This window comes from Salvia splendens, chromosome 12 (assembly GCF_004379255.2).
Source record: "Salvia splendens isolate huo1 chromosome 12, SspV2, whole genome shotgun sequence".
Classification (NCBI taxonomy): domain Eukaryota; kingdom Viridiplantae; phylum Streptophyta; class Magnoliopsida; order Lamiales; family Lamiaceae; genus Salvia; species Salvia splendens.
Genome location: NC_056043.1, coordinates 1,771,020 through 1,793,201, shown reverse-complemented (window position 1 = coordinate 1,793,201; position 22,182 = coordinate 1,771,020). Strand labels below are relative to the sequence as shown.

Here is a 22,182-nt window from a genome sequence, read left to right as displayed (position 1 = left end):
ATAAATGGCACTCCATGTATAAATTGTAAATAAGTAAGAATGTAAGGATAATAATTTCAGAAAAACTTTCTATTTTTTGACGAGTCTATTTTGTATGGACGCCCAAAATGAAAAATGAGACTATTGTTTATGACGGATAGGGTGCTATTTAAGACCAGAAGCTACCACACTTAACATGTAGGAACAAAAGTATTTTCGTATAAACATAGAGGACCAATTTTGAACTTTAGAATTTAGAAAAAAAGTACCAATATATTATACTTCCCACTCAAGAAATGTCCAAAAACTAGAACTATAAAACCATAATCAAATCAAACATAGCAACACAAGAGTGATAGGGAGAGGGATAGAGAATGTGTTATTTACCAATAGAAAAAAAAGAATAGAATGGACATCTTCTTGGTGCGAGAGGCTCTCTCAGTCACTCCATCATTGCAAACACTCCATCCACAATAAAAAGTAGCCAAAACATGGGCTATTCCAAGAAGAACTGCTTCTCCTAACCCTAAAACCGCTGCTTCATGGCTTGGCTCTTGGCACTCAGAAACCCTAAGCTTCAAATGATTCTCCTAAACCCCATCAAAAACACATTAATTACTATAGTTTATGGTATATATTTTTTCTATGAATTTGAACAGAGATTTGGTGCAAGATTAACTTGTATTCAGCAACATCGGCCTTCAATCCGAGCATCCCGCCTATGACGTCTAGTGCAACGATCGAAAAGCAGACAGAAATGTCTAAAACTTTTCGCTTTTTCTGTAGTTTTTAGTGTGATGGTTGATAAGCTTTGGACATGGAAAGTAGTGTGTGGAAATGTGATTTGAGATTTTGAGAAAAGAACTTCTTTTGTTAATTTAATGGTGACTTTATTTTTTACTTTTTAAGAGTAATTTATAGTATGATACTCCTTCCGTCGCGCAAAGTTTGTCACATTTTGACCTGGCATGTATTTTAAGAAATGTAATGAAATGCAAGTTGAAAAAGTTAGTAGAATATGAGTCCAATATCAGTTTTATAATAATGAGAGCCAAATATATATAGAGAAAGAAACTAAGAAAGGAGGACAAACCTTAGAAAGATGAAGACTTGTTGCAAAGATGAAGACGCCACGAATGTTTTACGTTAAAAATGCTTTATAAGTCAATGGAATTTCTACTATAAACATACGCCAAATTCCGAAAGAAAACAACAGGGGTTAATCTCACACAATATTATTGATCAAAAGATATATCTTACAATTTATCTAATACAAATGATAATTAATGCTGATTAATGTAATAAAAAATCTAATTTATGTTAGTAGAAGAAAATCTAATTTACAGAAGAAAAGTGAATTGGTGCCATTTAATGTTGCTCCAAAAATTTCAATTACTTACTCTATTTTATGGCAATCTAATTTATAAAAGAAAAAGAATATTGATGACATATCTTGGACTGATCATCCTGGGGCACAAACCATCTCATATTGGAGTTTGGGTGTGCACTGACGAACCCTAACAGATCATAATAGCAATGGTACTATATTTTTTTTCTTTTGCTACACTATGACACAAGAATGAATACAAATTACAAAGACCTAAAAATGAGTGTGTGTTGCAATTGTACATTAGAATTAAAAGTGCAAACAAAATGATGCCTCAGAGAAATCCAACACCTAAAAACACGACTATTTAATACACGAGAGGCATGTGCCTTAGCCATACCCTAATTTTTAGCTAACTAATGTAATAGAAAATCTAATATATGTAAAACATATCCAATTTACAGAAGCAAAATCGATTGATGCAATTTAATCTTGGTCTTATGAATCCAAATATGGGTTTACTGGTTTAGATTTCTTGAAGATTCGAATTCTACTATTCTTATCATGATAGAGAGCATGAACTTCGCCCCATCCTTGAGCATCCAAGGTGGGGCGGACGATAGGCCTCCTGATGCCTTGGGCGCGCCATCGTCCTCCACTGTAGGTGAGTGGACAACGGACGATGCGTCATCCGCGCCCTAAGCTTAGTCCGCGGACGAAGCGCAGACGATGCAACGCATTTTTGTTTTTTTAATTCGTAGTGTAATGTATTAATTTTATAAATGAAATGAAGGTTTTTCCCAATTTTTATAGTTATTTAAATATTCAAATTGAAGAAAATCATTAGGGCGCCCATTAGGACGCCCCACTACAGGTGGAAGGGTAGGAGGATAAAATGCTGACGTGGCGGTGCATAGGGCGGGCTTTAGGGCGCGCCTTAGGGCGCCCCACTACAGGTGGAAGGGTAGGAGGATAAAATGCTGACGTGGCGGTGCATAGGGCGGGCTTTAGGGCGCGCCTTAGGGCGCCCCACTGATGCTCTTAGCTTGGACAATAAATAGATTTATTTTCTATAATTGTTAGGATTTGTTTTGAGTTGTTTTATTTTCCTAAGATATCTTTTTATGTTCCCACATATTATAAATAGGTGTGAAATATTTTATTAGAATTAAGAATGAATATATAGGAGTTCTAACATCAAAAACTTCTATTGTACCAACAAATTCAATAGCTCTTACATCAGATCACAAGATTTGAAAAAATACTCGATTTCAAGGAAATCACAGTTCGGAATGTGACGATATTTATGATCAAAACATCTATAACCCTTTTAATAAATATCATAATTGACAAACACATACTTAACAGCACAAGGCAAAAGCTTAATTAGTACGTTCATGTTTAGGAATATAGACGAAGACAGAACACTCAAAACACGAGGTTGGAGAGTCAATGCTAATGATACCTGGGCAAAGGTATATGACAAACTCATATTTTCATAGGTGTAGTTGGTATGTTGAAGTGCTAAATGTTAATTTTATCACTCGAAATTGACTTCATCTAACCGATTATTATACCTTTGGAGTTCTATGTGTTTTGTTGAGTGTTCTAGGAAAGATAGCTGAAAAGAGGAGAAAATGGAGCATAAAGTGTTCAGAGGCAGCAGGGGCACGAAAAAAAGGACCCGACCGGGTGGATTTACAGTGCAATAATCCGACCCGGCCGGGTAGAGCCAGAGTCCAGCAACGGTCCTAAAATGGGGACCCGGCCGAGTTAATTTATAGTTCAAAAATACAACCCGACCGGGTAGGAGTGTCTGACGCGTCTGAAAGCTGAAAACGCGATTTTTGAAGAGAATAAAAGAGAGAGAAAGCCTAGGGTTCGAGATATTCTGCACCTACCGCCTTCTACATTCACACACACCCCAAGAACACTTTGGAGAGAGAGATTTGAAGATTGAAGAGTCAACATTGGAAGATTGAAGCTTCATTCCATAAATCGATCTCACATGAGTACTTAGTATCTTTATTTCATGTTTTTGTTGAATTCCTATGTGTTGAACATGGTTTTTGTCATGAGCATGAGTAGCTAAACATTTCTTGTAGAATTCTTGGTGATGATGCACTAATTTCATAGTTTTTATCCGATTGATTTTGTTCTTGCCTTGCTCTTGTAGTTATTTGATTATTCTTGGGTTTATTCCTTTCAATTGCTTGATCACCACTTGATTGTGTAGGATTAATTAGATTAATCGGGAGATGAAATAGTTAATCCGGAAAGAAGAATAACTCACACCTTAATACAATAGAACTCGGGAGAGTTGAGGTTTTGAGTGAGGTCATTAACCTAATCAAACTATTGGGAGTTAGAGGTTTTAGGATTAGAAGGGGACTTCAATTCTAGCATCTAATCTACAGGTTTCTCACCTCGGGAGGGGGTTTAATCTATAATCGTGGTTGACTTAGTAACTCTAGAGACACCAAAAGGTAAGGCGAATCAATTGGATAAGAGCTTGGAATTGTGCATCGGATCCTTGAGTTCTACAATTTCTCCATATTATCTTTCATATCATTATCCCACTGTGTTTTCTTGTTCTTAATTGTTACTTGCCTATTATGTGCTTTCAGTAGTTGTTAGAACAAACCAAACTGCACTTGATTGTCTAGATAGTCGTTGATCTTTGTTCGTGGTAGTTAAGTTGATACAAAATTGTCTCTGTGGGATACGATACTCTTGCTTACTGATTGCTACACTAGCCCCGTACACTTGCGGGTATTACTTGTGTTAAAATAAGTTGAGTCAGTATACAAGATTTGAAGATGAGTTTTCTAAAAATTGCTACAACAAATCAAAAATTTAAAAAGTGCTACATAAATTAAACGATAATTAAGGAAGTGGCAGTAGCATAGTATGCAACTGCAAAGACGGCATGAGCCATGCATGAGTAGCCGCCGTACTTCAGGACATGGCCTTGTGTGAAGCCGCACGAATCCCTTGATTTGTGGTTAGACATTATTCCGAACCCGGGAAATGCTGATCCGATGAGCATGACGATCCTGCACAGAAACTTTTGTTAGAGCATCTGATGGGTCAAGAACTGGCAAATGTGCCAAATAGTATTTAGGTTTGTGTGCATGTGTTGGCCTAGTGGTACAGTAGTTAATGTCTTAGACGAAATGTCTCAGGTTGAAATCCTCATGACACGACCTTTAAATTCATGTTCATAATAAAATTAGCATCCTCTTTCTTCTTATTAAAATATCATGTAATTTAACAAAGTGGCCATGTATGGTATAGATATCTTTGTGTTTAATCCGATTGCAGCCCAAATGTGTTCCAACTTTTCTGTCCTTATTATTGCATTTTCCTTAAGAAAAGACATATACAAGAAACATGCCTTAAGTTGATCATCCAAGCTATGATAGACCGGCTCAAATAATCACCCAAATCAATTGAATCAAAAAGTTCTTTCCATTCAATCCCTGAAAGTCTTTGATATGGAGTGAAAGGAGGAAGTAAAACAAGAACTGTAATTCAATATAAAAGAAGAACAATCCTCCAAAGAGGCCAAGATAATCCTCCGAAGAGGCCTACGGTTGATACCGTCTTAATACACTTTATTTTCCGAGATATCTTGCTCTTCTAAAGAGGAGCTATTTATAGGGATCAACCTATAGATAAACAAGGAAACAAATCCTCAACATTTAAAGTAATCTTTCAACAATCTCCATAATAATGAAAATAATCTCAAGAGATAACGGAGATCATTAGCTTGATCTCTATCAGTCTTTGCTTTGCTTTTTGCGTTGCAACCTCTATTATAGCTAGCGGCAAACCCCCACAGTTTTTCAACATCTCTCTCACTTTCCTCTCCAACTCCTTTGAGAATTTGTTCTCATCACTTGTAAATTTATAAATTGTTTGCGAAAACAATTTCCAGCTCTTATTAGAATCCAAAGAATTCATCTCGTGAGTATAAAAGTCGTGTTCTGTAATCTGATAGCGACTGGTGGTCAACAAATTGCATCCACGGCAGCCTGATTATATATCGTATATTAAGAGCGTGATGCTAAAAAGGGAGACTATAATGAACTATATGTATTACTCAACTATTTAACATAGTTGTTTTATCAACCTTCCACAATTGCTCTATAAGTATGAATTGACATTAATAAAACAAATTAATTTGATTTATACTAAATGTTATTCCCTTTGTAGGACAATAGGAGTCACCTTTGGTACAGACACAAATTTTAAGAAATGTAGAGAATAGTGAGTTGGAAAAGTTAGTGGAATATGAGCAAACTTTTCTATATTAGTTTTATAATAGAATGCGAGTGAAGTGAGTTAGTGGAATGTGAGACAAACTTACCATTTATGGTAAAAGTGAAATATGACTTTTCTATATCAGTTCCACTAGCACTTCATGTGTAATTATGTCACTACTAGAAATGGTTACCCATGAACGGAGCTTGAATTTTTCAACGATGTCTGGATGTTTGTATACTTGTCGGGCAAGAGTTGTCTTCCCTGCACCAATCATGCCTTTGATACACGAAATCACGAGGCGCGGCCTCTCATTAAGAATGGCTTTACCAAGAATCACTCTATCAATTAGCTGTTCCACGTCTTTCTCCAAGCCCAGCACGAACCTGTGCTACATGGAACTTTATAGTCCATGTGCTTTCGTCTTCAGCGAACCTGTGCTACATGGAGCTTTTTCATTTGTAAGAATTGGATGGATTGTCATAGCCAGCCAGCCAACCAACCGATCAAACTGTCTCATTTAAGAAAAATCCAAAGGAGTTGAATCCTAATACTTCGTAGGCTATCTCCAACAATTTACACCAAATTCAAATTCAAAAGGAATTGAATTAAATGATTCAATTGCCATTTACATCCCGGGAAAGAACAGACAAAGAAACAGGTGTTGAATAATTGGTGGACTCTCATGTTGGGCTGATTGTTTTGTAATGGCCCATGTGAAGTTGGATTGGGCTTGGCCCAAAAACTTATGCCTCTTACTCCAGATGCAGCCACGTGTACTCTCACCCGGATCAAGGTTCTTAGCCGTCGGATTGTGATGTGTGTTTGTTATGTGAGAGGTTAGTCTTTTGGCTTTCATTATTCCTAACTCTACACTCTCTCTCTTGCTCTCTCGATGCTCTCAGAAACTCTCTTCTTCTCTCTTTCTGCTTCCTTCTCCGACGGTTCTCCGGCGGTTTCTTTGTGACTTCTCACGGTTGGAAGTGTAGTAGACCTTGCTACAGTAGCAGAGAAGGCAACCACTTCGGTTGCTGAAGTGTTGGTGAAACTAGGGTTTTGGGGTGTTTGAATGTTTCTGTGTGAGTTCGTTCTCAGAGGTGATAGATCTGGTTTTGTGGAGTCTGTTGACGCTGGAATCTGGAGTGTGAGGTTAATCATTGGTAGATTCAGTTGTGCTCCTTTGGATCTGAGCTCTTGAGAATAGGCCTGTGCTATCGGCGGGTGTCTGAGCCGAAGCATCAGTTTCTCCCGTGTTCTTTGCATATTTCTTGTGTTTACTCGTGTTAGTGTGTTAGATCCGAGAGGATCTGTTCCTTGTGATACTGATACGTTTGTTGAGTGTGCAGGTGAAAGAAGCTCGAACTAGAAGAGGATCTTGATCTTGTGTAATAGATAGAACTCTATTCTGTATTCAAGTTTTTGAAAACATTGAATGTAAATCAGTCGCGTGGTTAGAGTTTGACTGAGCTCTTTGATGAAGAACAAAGAGGTCTTGGTAATTTGTGAATCCGATCTACGTCTGATCCCTACAACAGGGAATTGGCCTTAGGAATCCTGCTCCTCTCGATCACATTAATTAAATAATAAAATTATGAAAATTTGAGATAAAATTCAGCAGGTGACCATAAATAAAGTTAATTAGAAACACACAACAACAAAAGGGGATAAAGGGAAAGAAGAAAAGGTATAACAAACAAAATATATAAACTTACAAAACAAAATTAAGGACAAATATCCAGTTCCAGTATATTAGAGAGCAAGCTCGAATTTCTGATCTTCGTTGCAATGTGTTTAGTTGTTACCATCTTTAACTTCCTCAGGAAAACCATCGACCCAATCTCTTCCGGGAGGGTGTCAGAGAGTGGACAATTCTTGATTTATAGTTCGCTCAAAAATGTCATTCCAGCGAGGTAGGTTAGCTTGACGTCTGCCGCGTGTTTGAGCCTTGCTTTTCTGCTTCTTCAAGAGGTGCACCTGTATCATAATTGGTAGGTGAGAGCATTAAGAAAGTTAACTAGAAACACACAACAACAAAAGGGGACAAAAGGGAAAGAAGAAAAAGTATACACACAGACAAAATATGTAAACTTACATAATAAAATTATGGACTAATATCCACTTCCAGTATATTAGGGAAGGAGCTCGAATTTCTGATCTTTGTTGCAATGTGTTTAGTTGTTACCATCTTTAACTTCCTCAGAAAAACCATGGCCTCAATCCTTTCCGGAAGGGTCTCCAAGAGTGGACAATTCTTGATTTCTAGTTCCTGCAAAAATGTACTTCCAATTTCTTCGATACGAAGTTCTCTCAAATTCCATAACTCATTGATGCGTAGGACACAGAGATTTTTAAAGCCGTAATTCCCGATCGCCATTTTTCGACCATTGTATGCATTTCGCATTCTGAGGACCCCTAATTTAGGAATTTCCTGCAATACTGGCATTGGGTCTTCGTCAAGACAAGTATTCACCAAAACCAAGTATTCAAGAGTTTGAGGGAAATTAATGGCACTTGGTAGCCCATCCAGTCGGAGTTTACGGAGTCCATGTAGAACCCCAATCTTGTCCAAACATGGCATGCTTCTGAAACGAAATCCTTGCAAGTTAAGCTGTAGAAATCTCTTAAACTTAGCCAGTGATGCGAAGAGCATGTTGACATCCGAGTTTTCATCAACTTCTTCAGTACCCAATTTAATGAGACGAGTCATCTTCTCCAAGCTCGAGACCTCATATGTCCAATCATAAATCGAGATGTAGGCTAGGATCTCAAGCATCTGCAACACGTCTACCTTCAAAGGCTTTCGGCAAATCACATCAGACATGTAGAGATAACGAAGGCTACCCATTTCATTGATAATATTTGGCAACTCCATCATAAAGTTTTGAGCTATATCGAGAACCTCAAGCATTTCCAAGCCCCCCAACGAGTGTGGGATCTCTTGTATGTAGTTGTTCCTCAATCCCAAATACCGTAACCCAACCAATGTGCCAATAGTTTCTGATAAAGTCTTCACCCCAAAATCTTCCATGTCGAGTATCCTCAGTAGTTCAAAACTCTTCCAATAGGACTGACTAGCATCATCCAAGTAGCGACCACCTCCATGAAAGATGAGAGAAACAAGATGTTCGTTGTCTTGATTCGTGGAGTGATTAAACTTGTCTCTGCCACAGTGGATAACGCGATGACGAGGATTTTGAGAGTGCCCATTATTTCCATTGCTCCTTAAGATCTCAAAGCCGATATTCTCTTCTGCTTTTTTTATGGATAGCTCATAGAGTAGAGGATTCATGCGATACCTAAAGAATTCAGAATCGTTCACCAATTCAATAATGGATTCACAAACTAATTCCTCTATACATGATCGTACGTTGTGCATGCACTCTTCATTGGCCATATATGGTATGGATCTTTCTGTGTTTAATCCGACTGCAGCCCAAATATGTCTCAACTTTTCTCCCCTTATTGTTGCATTTTCCTTAAAAAATGACATATGCAAGAAACATGCCTTAAGTTGATCATCCAAGCCATGATACACCGGCTCAAATAACTTCAGTGATTCGCCCAAATCAATTGAATCAAAAAGTTCATCCCATTCAATCCCTAAAAGTCTTTGCTTTGCTTTCTGCCTTGCAACATCTATTATAGCTAGCGGCAAACCCCCACATTTTTTCAGCATATCTCTCCCCTTCCTCTCCAACTCCTTTGAGAATTTGTTCTCACAACTTGTAAAATTATCAATTGTTCGTGAAAACAATTGCCAGCTCTTATTAGAATCGAAAGGTTTCATCTCGTGTGTATAAAAATCATCTTCTGTAATCTGATAGCGACTGGTGGTCAGCAAATTACATCCACGGCAGCCTGATTTTATACCATGTTAAGAACTTGATGCAAAAAAGGGAAACTTAAAAGGCTACTGAGTTGATAAGTTAGCAAGTTAAAAATTTAAAAAAAAATTAACAATTGATTGCACCTCTTTACAATTAGGTATAAGTATGAGTTTCCATCTTCCATCATCAAAACAAATAAATTTGATTTCTACTAAATGTTAATAAGTTTAAGCATGCAAAATTAGTTCTAAGATAAGAAATAAAAGCGAACGTACCTTTGTATGGAAGACCATCAAATATGGATCGCAACCACATTCCTTTTGGCACGTTGTCAAGAACTATGAAATATGGCATTCCTTCTAGCATTTCCCAAAGCATCGATTGGAGACTCCGGTTGTCCATTTCATCCAACGACAATGGATCTTTAACATGTCCCACCAACTTTTGTATCAGTTCCACAAGCACTTCATGTGTACTTGTGTCACTACTAGAAATGGTTACCCAAGCGCGGAGCTCGAATGTTTCAACGATGTCTGGATGGTTGTATACTTGTCGGGCAAGAGTTGTCTTCCCCGCACCAATCATGCCTTTGATACATGAAATCACGAGGCGCGGCCTCTCATTAAGAATGGCTTCACCAAGAATCACTCTATAAATAAGCTGTTCCACGTCTTTCTCCAACCCCAGCACGACACCTTCGTCTCCAACGCTTTGTGAACTACTCACCCCCTCACCATCTCCAAACTTCAACATGCGCTTTCTTGTCTTCTTCATCCATTCTAGGACATGATGCATCTCTTCATAGAAACCGAGCCCATGAAGTGTTATGATATCTTCCGACACTTGAGCTATCTCAGCAAAGTCAGCTAGCAAATGGTTTAGCTTGCTCCTCTCACCTGATTCTCTCTCTCTCAAGAAATCCAACACCATTCTCATCTCATATATTACCTCTGAAAGGTGGCTCTTACGAGAAGTCCAGGAGGCCTCCGAGATGTCCCCGTATCTGTAATGCGTCGTATTCTCAGGCTGCAGAACACTTTCCAGTTTCCTTATCACCTCTATGATGATGGCCTCCGCCATGTTTATGGGCAAACTGCAGTCTGCACATAACAAAATTGTAAGATTTTGCATATATATAAAAAACCGAATTAAGGATTAGTATATACATTATGGTAGACTCTTAGTATGTTGTCTATACCTCAATATAACCACTTTGCTTACGTCTCAACTTAGTTGGGACGGAGGAGGAAGTATAATGGTTCTCTCAAACTTTGCTTCACTTCTCTTTTATCATTTGAAACTTTATGACTATTTTTTTTTTATTTTGTAAATACCAAAGTTCAGAATTGATTCTCAACATTTCCCCAAAATATCTTTTTAGTTCTACACATTAAATTTGATAGCTTCTGAATCTAAATACTACTATAATGTTTTAATCTAGAGTATTTAATAGTTCCGTCAAAAAATTGACTATCAACCACATTTGACCAGAGTTAAATATCATTCTAATTATAAAAGTTAAGAATAAATTTTTAAAAACACAATATAAAAGAAAAAAATATAAAAGGACATTCTTCTCCTTTTAATTTTTAATTTAAATGCAATTAATTTACTAATCTTGTCAATCGTTAAAAATGGACCAAAATATGTTGTATTGGACAATAAGTTATCACACTTAATATGTAAGATCAAAAAGCTTTTTCCCAAAAATGTCGAGAATCAATTTTGGACTTTAGTCTTTTTTAAATAGAAAAAATGATACGATATTATATTAACCCTAAAAAGCACAAGATAAACTCTTAAAAATCTACAAAATAATCAAAATGATACAATCCCAACTGAACCGCAAGCACGGCAGGAACCGGTCGTGGAACAGAGGAGAAAGAGTGACGAGGACAGGGGGACAAAGGGAGTTCGAGAGGAAGCTTCCATCGCGAAGTCAAAGCCGACGAGGAACGCGAAGCCTCCGAGCAGATTCGGTAACTTTGTTGCCAAGTAGTTATTTCCATATTTATCTTTCTTTTATTTTAAGTAGTAGTCGAACATTAGTATTTTATTTTGGAATATTTTATTAATTATTTTTTGCAATTGAGTCGAGCGTAATTATAAGCTCCGTCGGGTTTTCTTGTTGGTTCTTTCCCGATGTTTAGGATTAGGTCGAACCAAACCTAGGGTCCGTAGAATATAAATAGGGCTATTTTGTTCATAACCTATCATGAATGAAAATATTATTTGGCCAACATATCGTTGACAATTGAAAACCTAGGCGACGAACTGCCCGACGGGAACAAATTCCCACGCACAGTCGATCACCTCGTGCCGCCGACCCGATCACGGGCGCCGGTCTTTCTGCTGTCAACCACAGTTGCCGGCGTGTTGAGGGGAAAAAGCCCTTAACATCTGGTGCTTTCAGTTGAACTCATGAGACGCTACAACAACTACGGTAGGACGGGTTGAGGTCCACCCCAACGTGGCCAGCCGGCGAATCGCCGTGATGCTGGGGGTTTAATCATCCTCCGTTTGAAGATTTAGAGATGAAGACTAGACAGGGGGACAAAGTGCAGCAAGGTGACTCTGTTAAGACTAAATTGGATCGGTTTTGGATCGTTTCGATAAATTGGACGTGTGGAGGGACGAGACTGATCGGAGGTTTAAGAATCTGGAACCGGTTCTTTCACGCGAGGCGGAACCCCCATTGCGGCATGACGATTGGGAGGAGTATGAGGATATGGATGTTGGGGGAAAGAGAGCGTGAGACAGAGGGAATAAGCCTCGCCACCAGAACGCGGGTCACCAGGAGGGATACGGCGGTGCGACCGCTAACGGGGACCAATTGGGGTTTGGTTTTCCCCGTAACAGGTTTAACGGTTTCAATCAAGCGTGTGACCGCCCAGCATCCTGTTGGGATCCGCCCCATCGCTTTAATTCGCGGGAACCGTCTTTTGATAAAGCTGAAAGGGTTAAGATGGCAGCACCGCGATTTGATGGCTCTGACGCGACAAATTGGGTATCGAGTATAATATTATTTTAATCACCTGATGATGCCAGACGCACAACGCTTACACTATGCGGTGATGTTGTTTGATCCTCCGGCATCGGAGTGGGTCTTTAACTATTGCGCGAACAATGATTTTGTCACGTGGCAGGAGTTCTTGGAGGATGTACGATATCGATTTGACGGACAGAGTTTTCAGGACTACTTTGGCCTAATTGCAAAATTGACACAAACAGGTTCAGTGCTCAACCGGGTTCAGGGCATTCCGGAAACAACATTATTCACTCTCTTCGTGGCAGGTTTAAAGCCGGATATGCAAGAACGGTTGCGCCTACATCGCCCGTCGTCTCTAGCCGCGGCGATGGCTTTGACCTTGGAACTGGCTGACTCTCAGGGCGATCGACAACCGCCACAGCAGGCCTCTCGTCGTCCTTGGTAGAACCGGGATAGCCGCAATCAGGCAGGCCTGATTTCTAGCCAACCGACAACCCAGAATACCGTCGGCCCGACTCAGCAGCCTGCTCTCGGGCGTATTCCCAACCCTTCTCGCCAACCTCTGATCCGCGTGTCTCAAGCTGAGAAGACAGAGTGTGCGAAGCTGGGTCTCTGCTACTATTGTCCGGATAAGTGGGTCATTGGCCATGTTTGCAAACAGCAGCTCCTCTGCTATGCCGATGATTCGGACGACTTGGAAGACGGAGAATTAGAGAAACTTACAACAGAGGAATGCGAAGACACGGAGGTAGCACACGTCCACGCAATGCATGGGGGTCGTAGATCACGCCCTCTGAAAGTGATAGGGACAATACAGGATCGGGAAGTGTGCATTTTGATTGATAAGGGAGCGATCGGGATTTCTTACATCCGCAAATTGCGGAGAGCTTGCACCTATCGCTTTCACCTATACGGCCATTTAGAGTTATTGTGGGGAATGGCGAGGCTCTGCTTTGCACGCATACAAGGGACGCTATTTTTGGTGAATCTGCATATTTCTGCTGGTGCATGGACCGGACGTTATTTTGGGGATGGACTGGCTCGAGTCCTTGGGGCCGATTACAGCAGACTTCACATACAAAAAAGCTGACATTCTCACAGGGGGATCGACAGGTCGTTATGAAAGGAATTTTACCGCCACCGCGCCACGTTAATCTACACTTTTTAGTATCGCTAGTTCTTTCGCAGGAGGTGCTCGACATTTTTGAGTTGTTGTTGCTGGACCCGGAAATCGATCAAACGGGGCCGACCGAGGGCGAGGATTTTCCGGTTGGTTGCCGCCAGGGCTTTTGGATGTGTTGACACGATTCCAACCAGTTTTTTAGCTTGCCGGCGGGGATGCCACCCAAAAGGCCTTTCGATCACCGTGTCCATTTGTTGCCGGGCATGAAACCTATCAATGTCAGACCTTATCGCTATCCTTATTTTCAAAAAAATGAAATCGAACGACAGGTCAAGGACATGCTTGAACAGGGCATTATTCAGCGAAGCAGCAGCCCATTCTCATCCCATGTGCTCCTTATCAGGAAGAAGGATGAGACGTTTCGTTTTTGGATCAATTACCGCGCGTTGAATAGTTCAACGGTCCCAGATCAGTTTCCAATTCCGACAGCAGATGAACTCTTTGACGAGCTAGGCAAGGCTCAAATCTTCACTAAATTGGATCTACGTTCCGGGTGCCATCAAATAAGAATGCATGACGAGGACATTTTCAAAACGGCTTTCCGCACTCATGATGGCCATTTTGAGTTTTTGGTCATGCCTTTCGGTCTCACGAATGCACCCTCGACTTTCCAGGCAGCTATGAATGCTATTTTTCAACCTATGGTCCGGAGGTTTGTCATCGTCTTCTTCGATGACATTTTAGTCTACAGCCCGTCGACAGAGGCGCACGGGCAGCATCTGGCCGTTGTTCTAGACGTTTTGCAGAAGAACAATTTTTTCGTTAAATTATCGAAGTGCTCTTTTTGTAGCTCCATGGTGGAATATTTGGGGCACTTAATCAGTGAGGGCCCTCTGAAGGCTGTTCCTAGTAAAATTACCGCCATGACGGCCTGGCCTAAACCCAAGTCGGTTAAACAGCTCCGAGGTTTTTTAGGTTTGACGAGTTACTACCATCGTTTTATTGCAGGCTACGCTATGATTGCAGCTCCATTAACTGAGTTGCTCAAGAAAGATTCCTTCAACTGGTCTACGGATGCTGAGGAGAGCTTTGGGAACTTAAAAACAGCGATGACCTCGGCACCGATTCTTCGCTTGCCGGATTTTGATCGCCAGTTCTGTATAGAGACCGACGCGTCTGATTTGGGCATTGGGGCAGTTCTGTTGCAGGATAATCACCCCATAGCTTATTTCAGCAAGAAACTGGGTCTTCGACGTTGTGTGATATCTACGTATCACAAGGAATTGTACGCGATTGTGGAGGCGGTACAAAAGTGGCGCCAGTACCTCTTGGAGCGTGAATTCGTGATTTGAAGCGACCAAAAGAGCTTGAAGGAACTACTACAGCAAGTGGTACAAACCCCGGATCAGCAGCTCTATGTGAGGAAGTTAATGAGGTACAAGTTCAAGATAGAATACAAAAGAGGCACTTCTAATCGTGCGACAGACGCACTTTCACGCCGCACTGAGCTGACCGACGAGGGTTCTGAGGTCAGTGGAGAGAGCGTGGAGCTCAGGAATGTGCAGACCGATGGGGCTCTCCTGACAGCAGCCGCATGTCCGGTTCCAAAGCTGATTGATCTGTTGCGGCATGAGACTGCATCGTCTCCAGAGATAAAAGAGGGACGCACCCCACCTCACTTGTCGTGGGTGGATGGGTTGGGTTACTATAACAGACGAATTTTTGTGTGATCTCGGTCTTCAGCACGTACGCCGATCTTGACCGAATATCATTGCTCCCAATCGGCGGGCCATCCGGGTTTTGAAAGGACTCTCCGTCGAGTTACCGCCGAGTTCTATTGGCCAAATATGAAAAAGAAGATTCGGCAATTCATCGAGGCGTGTGTTATATGCCAAACTACAAAGTACTCTACACAAAAGCCGGCTGGATTGCTGCAGCCGTTACCGATTCCTTCGCAGGTTTGGGAGGATGTGTCGATGAACTTCATCACGGGACTGCCTCCGTCACGAGGATACACGACCATCATGGTTGTCGTGGATCGTTTGTCCAAGTATACCCACTTCGCAGCCCTGCCAACATGTTTTGATGCCTTGCGGGTCGCACATTTATTTGTTAACACGGTGGTGCGTCATCATGGATTTCCCAAGACCTTGGTCTCGGATCGCGATTCCGTGTTCTTGAATAAGATTTGGGAGGAAATTATGCGGTTAAGTGGTACTAAGCTGAACTTCTCGACGGCGTACCATCCTTAGTCGGACTGCCGAACGGAGGTGCGTAATAGGGGGCTCGAGCAATATCTGCGAGCCTTCACCGGGGATCGCCCCTCTAAACGGACTAACTTCCTGCCTTGGGCGGAACTAGCGCTTAATTGCTTCTATCATGCGGGTCTGGGCACGTCGCCGTTCAAAGCTCTGTACGGGAGGGACCCGCCCAGTCTGGTTTTTGCTCCTCCGTCAGCCGCGAGTCCCCCGTCAGTGGCGAGTCTGATCAAGTAGCGGAGTGAGCTGTTGGTTCAGCTTCGTGGGAATCTAGCCCGCGCACAACAAGGTATGCGAGATTCGGCGAATAAGCATCGTCGAAACGTGGAGTTTGTAGCGGGGGATATGGTGTTGCTCAAACTCCAACCTTATCGTCAGCATTTGGTCGCGCGGCCGTTGTCAGCAAAATTGGCGCGTCGCTATTATGGGCCATTTGAAGTGATTGAGCGGATCGGGCAAGTGGCCTATCGGTTGCGGCTCCCGGAGGGGAGCATAATTCATAACGTGTTTCACGTTAGCCTTCTTCGCCCGTTTGTAGTTGGGGATTCAGAGGGACCTCAGGGTGATTTGCCGTCAGATTTTTTCGGCAATCGCCCGGTGGTGTATCCGGTGCGTGTGCTGGAGAGGAGGTTGCTTTGGAATGGGGATCAGCCAAGGGAGCATGCTTTGGTTCGCTGGTTGGACGGTACAGAGTCGCCGACATGGGAGCCTTTGGATGTGCTTCACCAGAAGTTTCCGAATATCCTCCTTGAGGACAAGGATGTTGCTATGGAGAGGGGGGTTGATACAATCCCAACTGAACCGCAAGCACGGCAGGAACCGATCGTGGAACAGAGGAGAAAGAGTGACGAGGATAGGGGGACAAAGGGAGTTCGAGAGGAAGCTTCCATCGCGAAGTCAAAGCCAACGAGGAACGCGAAGCCTCCGAGCAGATTCGGCAACTTTGTTGCCAATTAGTTATTTCCATATTTATCTTTCTTTTATTTTAAGTAGTAGTCGAACATTAGTGTTTTATTTTGGAATATTTTATTAATTATTTTTTGCAATTTAGTCGAGCGTAATTATAAGCTCCGTCGGGTTTTCTTGTTGGTTCTTTCCCGATGTTTAGGATTAGGTCAACAAAACCTAGGGTCCGTAAAATATAAATAGGGCTATTTTGTTCATAACCTATCATGAATGAAAATATTATTTGCCCAACATATCGTTGACAATTGAAAACCTAGGCGACGAACTGCCCGACGGGAACGGATTCCCGCGCACAGTCGATCACCTCGTGCCGCCGACCCGATCACGGGCGCCGGAAATTATCTTTCTGCTGTCAACCACGGTTGCCGACGTGTTGAGGGGAAAAAGCCCTTAACACAAAACTAGTATATAAAATAATTTTTTGTAGAGTCATTTATCTTTTTTTAGTAAAAGGTAACTCATTTTCCATCTCTTACCTTATTGTCTCTATTTTCTCTCTTTCCTACTTTATTATATCTTCAGTTAATACATTTAAATATTTATTTCTTAATCCGTGCCGAAAAAAAATGACTCTATGACCGCGGAACGGAGGGAGTATCTTCTAATTCTAATTAAGATTTCTATGCTCTAACTTGACGGAACACAATTTTCTTGCAATTAGGTGTGGAATTGTGGATTTAGATAAACTGGAAACTTTTTAACTTTAATATGGATTGAATAAATTTTGTGAAGCCTAGGATTATAAATCTATACAAATCAACATTATCATGTGAATTTGAAAGTACCCAAAGAAAAGAACTTAGTACCTTTTCTTTGTCTTATCTTCTTATCTTTGCCGGTGTGGATTTGATTTTCCGATTCAACTCATTTTCCTTATCTTCGCCGGCGAGTGTGATCTGAGAGGTGGAGAGTGTGATATCTTTAAGAGTTGCAAGTAATTCTGAATAGCAAATTCATAGACTCAAATTGAATAGAAATTAATTAAATGGAAAAATAAAATGTGAGCCATGTGAAGGGAAGCAGGTGGATGCAGTCACATAAAGTTGCATAATGAATTAGGATAAAATAGATTATAAAAAGTTAGATGGCAGCCAGCTGCTATTATTGTTATAAATTAATCAACGTCCACGTTACTAAGTCTAATTGTCGGCCATAATTTAAGATCACTCACACCTAATCCTCAGCGCAATTATCTCCTAATCCACCATAATTATAATTATCCTTGCGTTATTATAACTTGCATAAGCGAATTGGATTTTTGTTTAAAATAACCATAACTATAATGATGAGAAAAATTGTAATTGGAAGTGGGATTAATTTCTCTAAAAGGTTACTAAAACTCTTCAAAATTGGGATTGATTTCCCAATTTTCCCATTCCCTTCAAACAATCACACCACAATAATTCAGCTTGACGATCCCAATTGCACATACGAATCCCAGATAAAAGTACAAAAAAATAAAATCATATATGTAATCAAGATTTTTCAGCAATGGCAAAATAAAAAAAAAAAAAGGAAAAAACGGATCACACAAAATAAGTAAAAATAATACTAATCAAAGATTTTCGAATCTCAATTGATTTACCGAACGAGATCTGAAAATCATTCAAGATTTAGAAAAGTTGAAAATTTTTAAAGGCTTGATTTACCTAATTTGACTTGTAACAACTCTCGATTTATGATTCTGAATTTAATCAATTTCTAAAACAAAAGATCTCAAATTCGAACTTCTAAAAAAACAGCAGCATATATAATCATGTGGTAAGTTTTAAAACTATACATTCAAATGAAGGAATGAAGTACCTTTTTGTGAAATTTTCTTCTTATATTTGCCTTGTAATAGATTTTCGATGCTCAGTCTCTTTTTCAATATTTATGCAAGCAGAGTATGATTTGATTATTTGAACGGTAGAGAGAGTGTGATATCTTCCAAAGTTGAAAGAGAAACTACAAATTCATAAACTGAATATGGTCAAATTAATATTTTAAATTAATTTTTGGACATTAGAGGTATCTAATCTAGTATTATAAAATAATTCATAGTCCACATTTCCACGTTCATGATGCATACTGCTTTTCTGAATCAATTATTTTGGGATTTTCGATAACATAATTTAATCGAAAGTCTCCACTAAATAAAAATGATTCTGGACGTTGCTTCTGATGGCAGACAATGAATTAATTTCTAATATCAGTACCTGGCTGGCAGCATCTACTTGCAAGTAATATTTATGTTATCCTGATTAATTTTTTTTAGGTGTTGACTAACAACTATTGAATAAATAGACACCCTCATAAACATTTATTTCATCATAAGTATTTGATAGTATATAAAAAATGTAATGAGAATAATTATGAAAACTCAACAATGTAGAGTTTAAGAATTTGATGTTATTTGCTACGCATTGAATGAAATTTTCCTCCAAAATTGTTATTCCAATCAATTTGCACCAGTTGAAGACTTCAATGTTCCATTTCAATCATCTTCAACATCACTAATTTTCAAACATTATATAATTTCCCAGGAATTGGAAAATTTCAGGTGAATAAGTATCCAACAGAATGGGATCTCCCGGACGATTAAATCTAATTATTTTATGAAATCTAATTAAATTATTTTTTTGGTTTATTAAAATATAAAATTCATTACTTTCATTTATTATGTTTTTTTAATTAAATTAAAATCATAATTAGCATTTCAAAAGGATAATTATCTCCTCACTGGAGATGGTTCATTTCAAAACTATCTTAAAATGAGATCGTTGAGAACTATCAGTTGCTAGCACAAAATATATCAGTTGGCAGTACAAAACATATTAGGTTCTCCAACTCATATGTTTTGTGTCATCAACTAATATCAGTTGCCAACGTTACCAATTGATAATTCTCAAAGTTCTCATTTCAAGATAGTTCTGAACTGAACCACTCCTCTTTTCATATTGCCCATATTTTTATGGGACGGGGGAATATAAAATTTTGGTCAAATTCATATCAATAAGACAATTGAAAAAAATATTATAGTTATGATATATAATTGGTTATTTTTTAGAATTGCATAATTGACTAAAATTCATGATTTTTCAGCAATCTTCCTAATAGTAAACATGGATCACCTGAGCCTTATTTCCCTTTTTTGGTTGGATTAGAAAAAAATCAGCTACAAAAAATAAGCAACAAAGTGAAAAAATAAAAAGGCTTAGCTTAATCACCTTCATAATGTATGGCAACAGCAGAAATATAGTATGCAAGTGCAAAAATGGCATGAAATATGCATAGCGTGATAATGGTGGTGTGAGAAGCCAAGCCTCTAAATTTGCGGTTGGATAGCAACCACAATCCGTAAACCAGGCAGATCCTGCACGAAAAGGAGGTTGTGTAAGAGCGTCTAATTGTTCAAGAATTCGCCTAATGAGTCAGATATTCGAGTTCATATCTAATGACATACTCCCATGTCCATGATTAATTGGAATAACTTTCCTTTTTTTGTCCGTAATGGACCATTATAAAACTAATAGTATATAAAATTAGAACCTACTTTCCGTTATCACCCCACTTTTCACTATATTTTTAAAACTCGAGTCGAGTCAGTTCATGCAAATTAATCATGGAAGGAGGGAGTATTTGTAATATTTTCTTAGTATCTTATACAAGACTCACAAATATTTTATTATTTTTCAAAAAAACTATGAAGGGCATTTGACTATCCACTCCCATAAGATCAAGAAAAGTAACAAAGGGATTATGTTTGATGATTACTTGTAATTATATTCATCTATAAAAGTTAATGGATATATAGTTTGGTGTAATATTGGAACTAACAAAAATATACAATGAATAAATAATATTGCATCTGTCCCACAAGAATATACATTTTTTTTCCTTTTTAGTCCGTCCCACAAGAATATGCACTTTTTAATTTTGAAAATTTTTTCCCTCTATGAGGTGGGACCCATTTCCCACTAACAATATCTTTAATTATTTTTCTCTCTACCTCTCTTAGTTTACCAATTTTGTATTAAAACTCGTGCCCAACCTAAAGTGCATATTTTTTGGGAACGGAGGGAGTAATCCATAAGTATCCCCTCCTCTTCCTATATGAGTATATACATATATGATCCATGTTGATTAATATATAAAATCTTCCATTGTTCGCTTAATTTGCTGACTCCAATTCCAAAAAACCATCTGCCTCGTTGAAGCAGAGGATCAAGCTCTCTATAATAAGAGATAACTGGATCGAATATAAAAAGAGTATCATAGCACCTATCCTGAACCAAAAGCAAACCATTAGCTGAACCAATTATACACGAATTTTTATTGTGAGGAGTAGGCACGTCGAATCGGAAAAGAGGCTTGTCGGCCTCATCACACACTATGCACGTGTTTTTATCTGAGAAAACCAAGCCCGGTTGCATAGTATACGACGCCATAAACTCATCCCCTTCTATCAAATCGCGCCACGATTTACAAACATGCTTGCACCTCATAACGCTTCTAAGCGAGACTCTTCTTAGGATCTCTATTGTTATCTCTTGTGGGAAACTTGAGAAGAGGTCTCCATTCATTTTTTATAATGGATCCCACATTGCACTAACTCATTCTCAATCACATTTTATTTTAAAACTAATATATAAAAGTAGGACTCACATGGCACTAACTTTTTCAACTCACTTTGTATTACATTTCTTAAAACACGTGCCGGGTCAAATGGTGACGAATTTTTGGGGACGGGGGGAGTATTGTATATAATATCTCCAAATATGCGATTATGGGCTAATTGAAAAATATGAAGTTATGGTATAATCGATCATTTTCTTAGCTATGGATTGACAAGAAATCGACCAAACTTAATTGTGTTTCAGGCAAATTTACCCTATTATATAATATGTGTGAGGATGGTGCCGATTATTTGTTGAGTTCCCTATATTTGGGTAATAATGTACTACTAGTGGTCTTACTCCAAAAACACTAAAGTTTTGCATTTAGATTCTTGTACTATTTTATGCTTATTCCTTTTTATTTGTATACCATTAAGTCCTTAATTATATTCTTTTTTGGACTGTATCCTTATATTCTTTTTTGGACGTGGCCGACCAAATTCCATCAATCTATCTAATTAAATAGTAGAATAGACTAATCTCAAAAGAACTGGAGCTCGAGGACTTGTCTATATCCCTCAACATTAAAATTATATAAAAAATCACGAAATACCCTCTTCGTCCCTAATAATTTGTCACCATTTGACATGACATGAGTTTTAAGAAATTTAATAGAAAATGAGTTCAAAAAGTTAGTAAAATGTTGGTCTTATTTTTATATATTAGTTTTACAATAAAATATGAGTGAAAATGAGTTAATGAAATTTAAAATCCACTACTAAAAATAGTAAAAGTGAAAGATGACAAATATTTGGGGACCGACAAAAATGAAAATAAGTGACAAACTTT

At 39.1% G+C, this 22,182-nt stretch overlaps 1 protein-coding gene across 2 annotated transcripts; it reads right to left on the bottom strand.

The window, feature by feature from the left end:
• Nucleotides 1-7,191: 7,191 nt before the first annotated feature.
• On the bottom strand, nucleotides 7,192-18,690 carry LOC121758686 (probable disease resistance protein At1g58602). 2 transcript variants are annotated; one of them, XM_042154072.1, is made up of 5 exons: nucleotides 18,539-18,690; nucleotides 17,542-17,675; nucleotides 9,675-10,499; nucleotides 7,665-9,430; nucleotides 7,192-7,546 (listed from the first exon to the last, which is right to left on the bottom strand). In XM_042154072.1, exons 3-4 carry the CDS (start codon nucleotides 10,477-10,479, stop codon nucleotides 7,674-7,676), a joined length of 2,562 nt encoding a protein of 853 aa, XP_042010006.1. In that variant the 5' UTR covers nucleotides 10,480-10,499; nucleotides 17,542-17,675; nucleotides 18,539-18,690; the 3' UTR covers nucleotides 7,192-7,546; nucleotides 7,665-7,673. The 2 variants fall into 2 exon arrangements, with proteins under 2 accessions (XP_042010006.1, XP_042010007.1); XM_042154073.1 differs by having other exon boundaries at nucleotides 17,542-17,631; nucleotides 18,539-18,685.
• Between the last annotated feature and the right edge of the window lie 3,492 nt (nucleotides 18,691-22,182).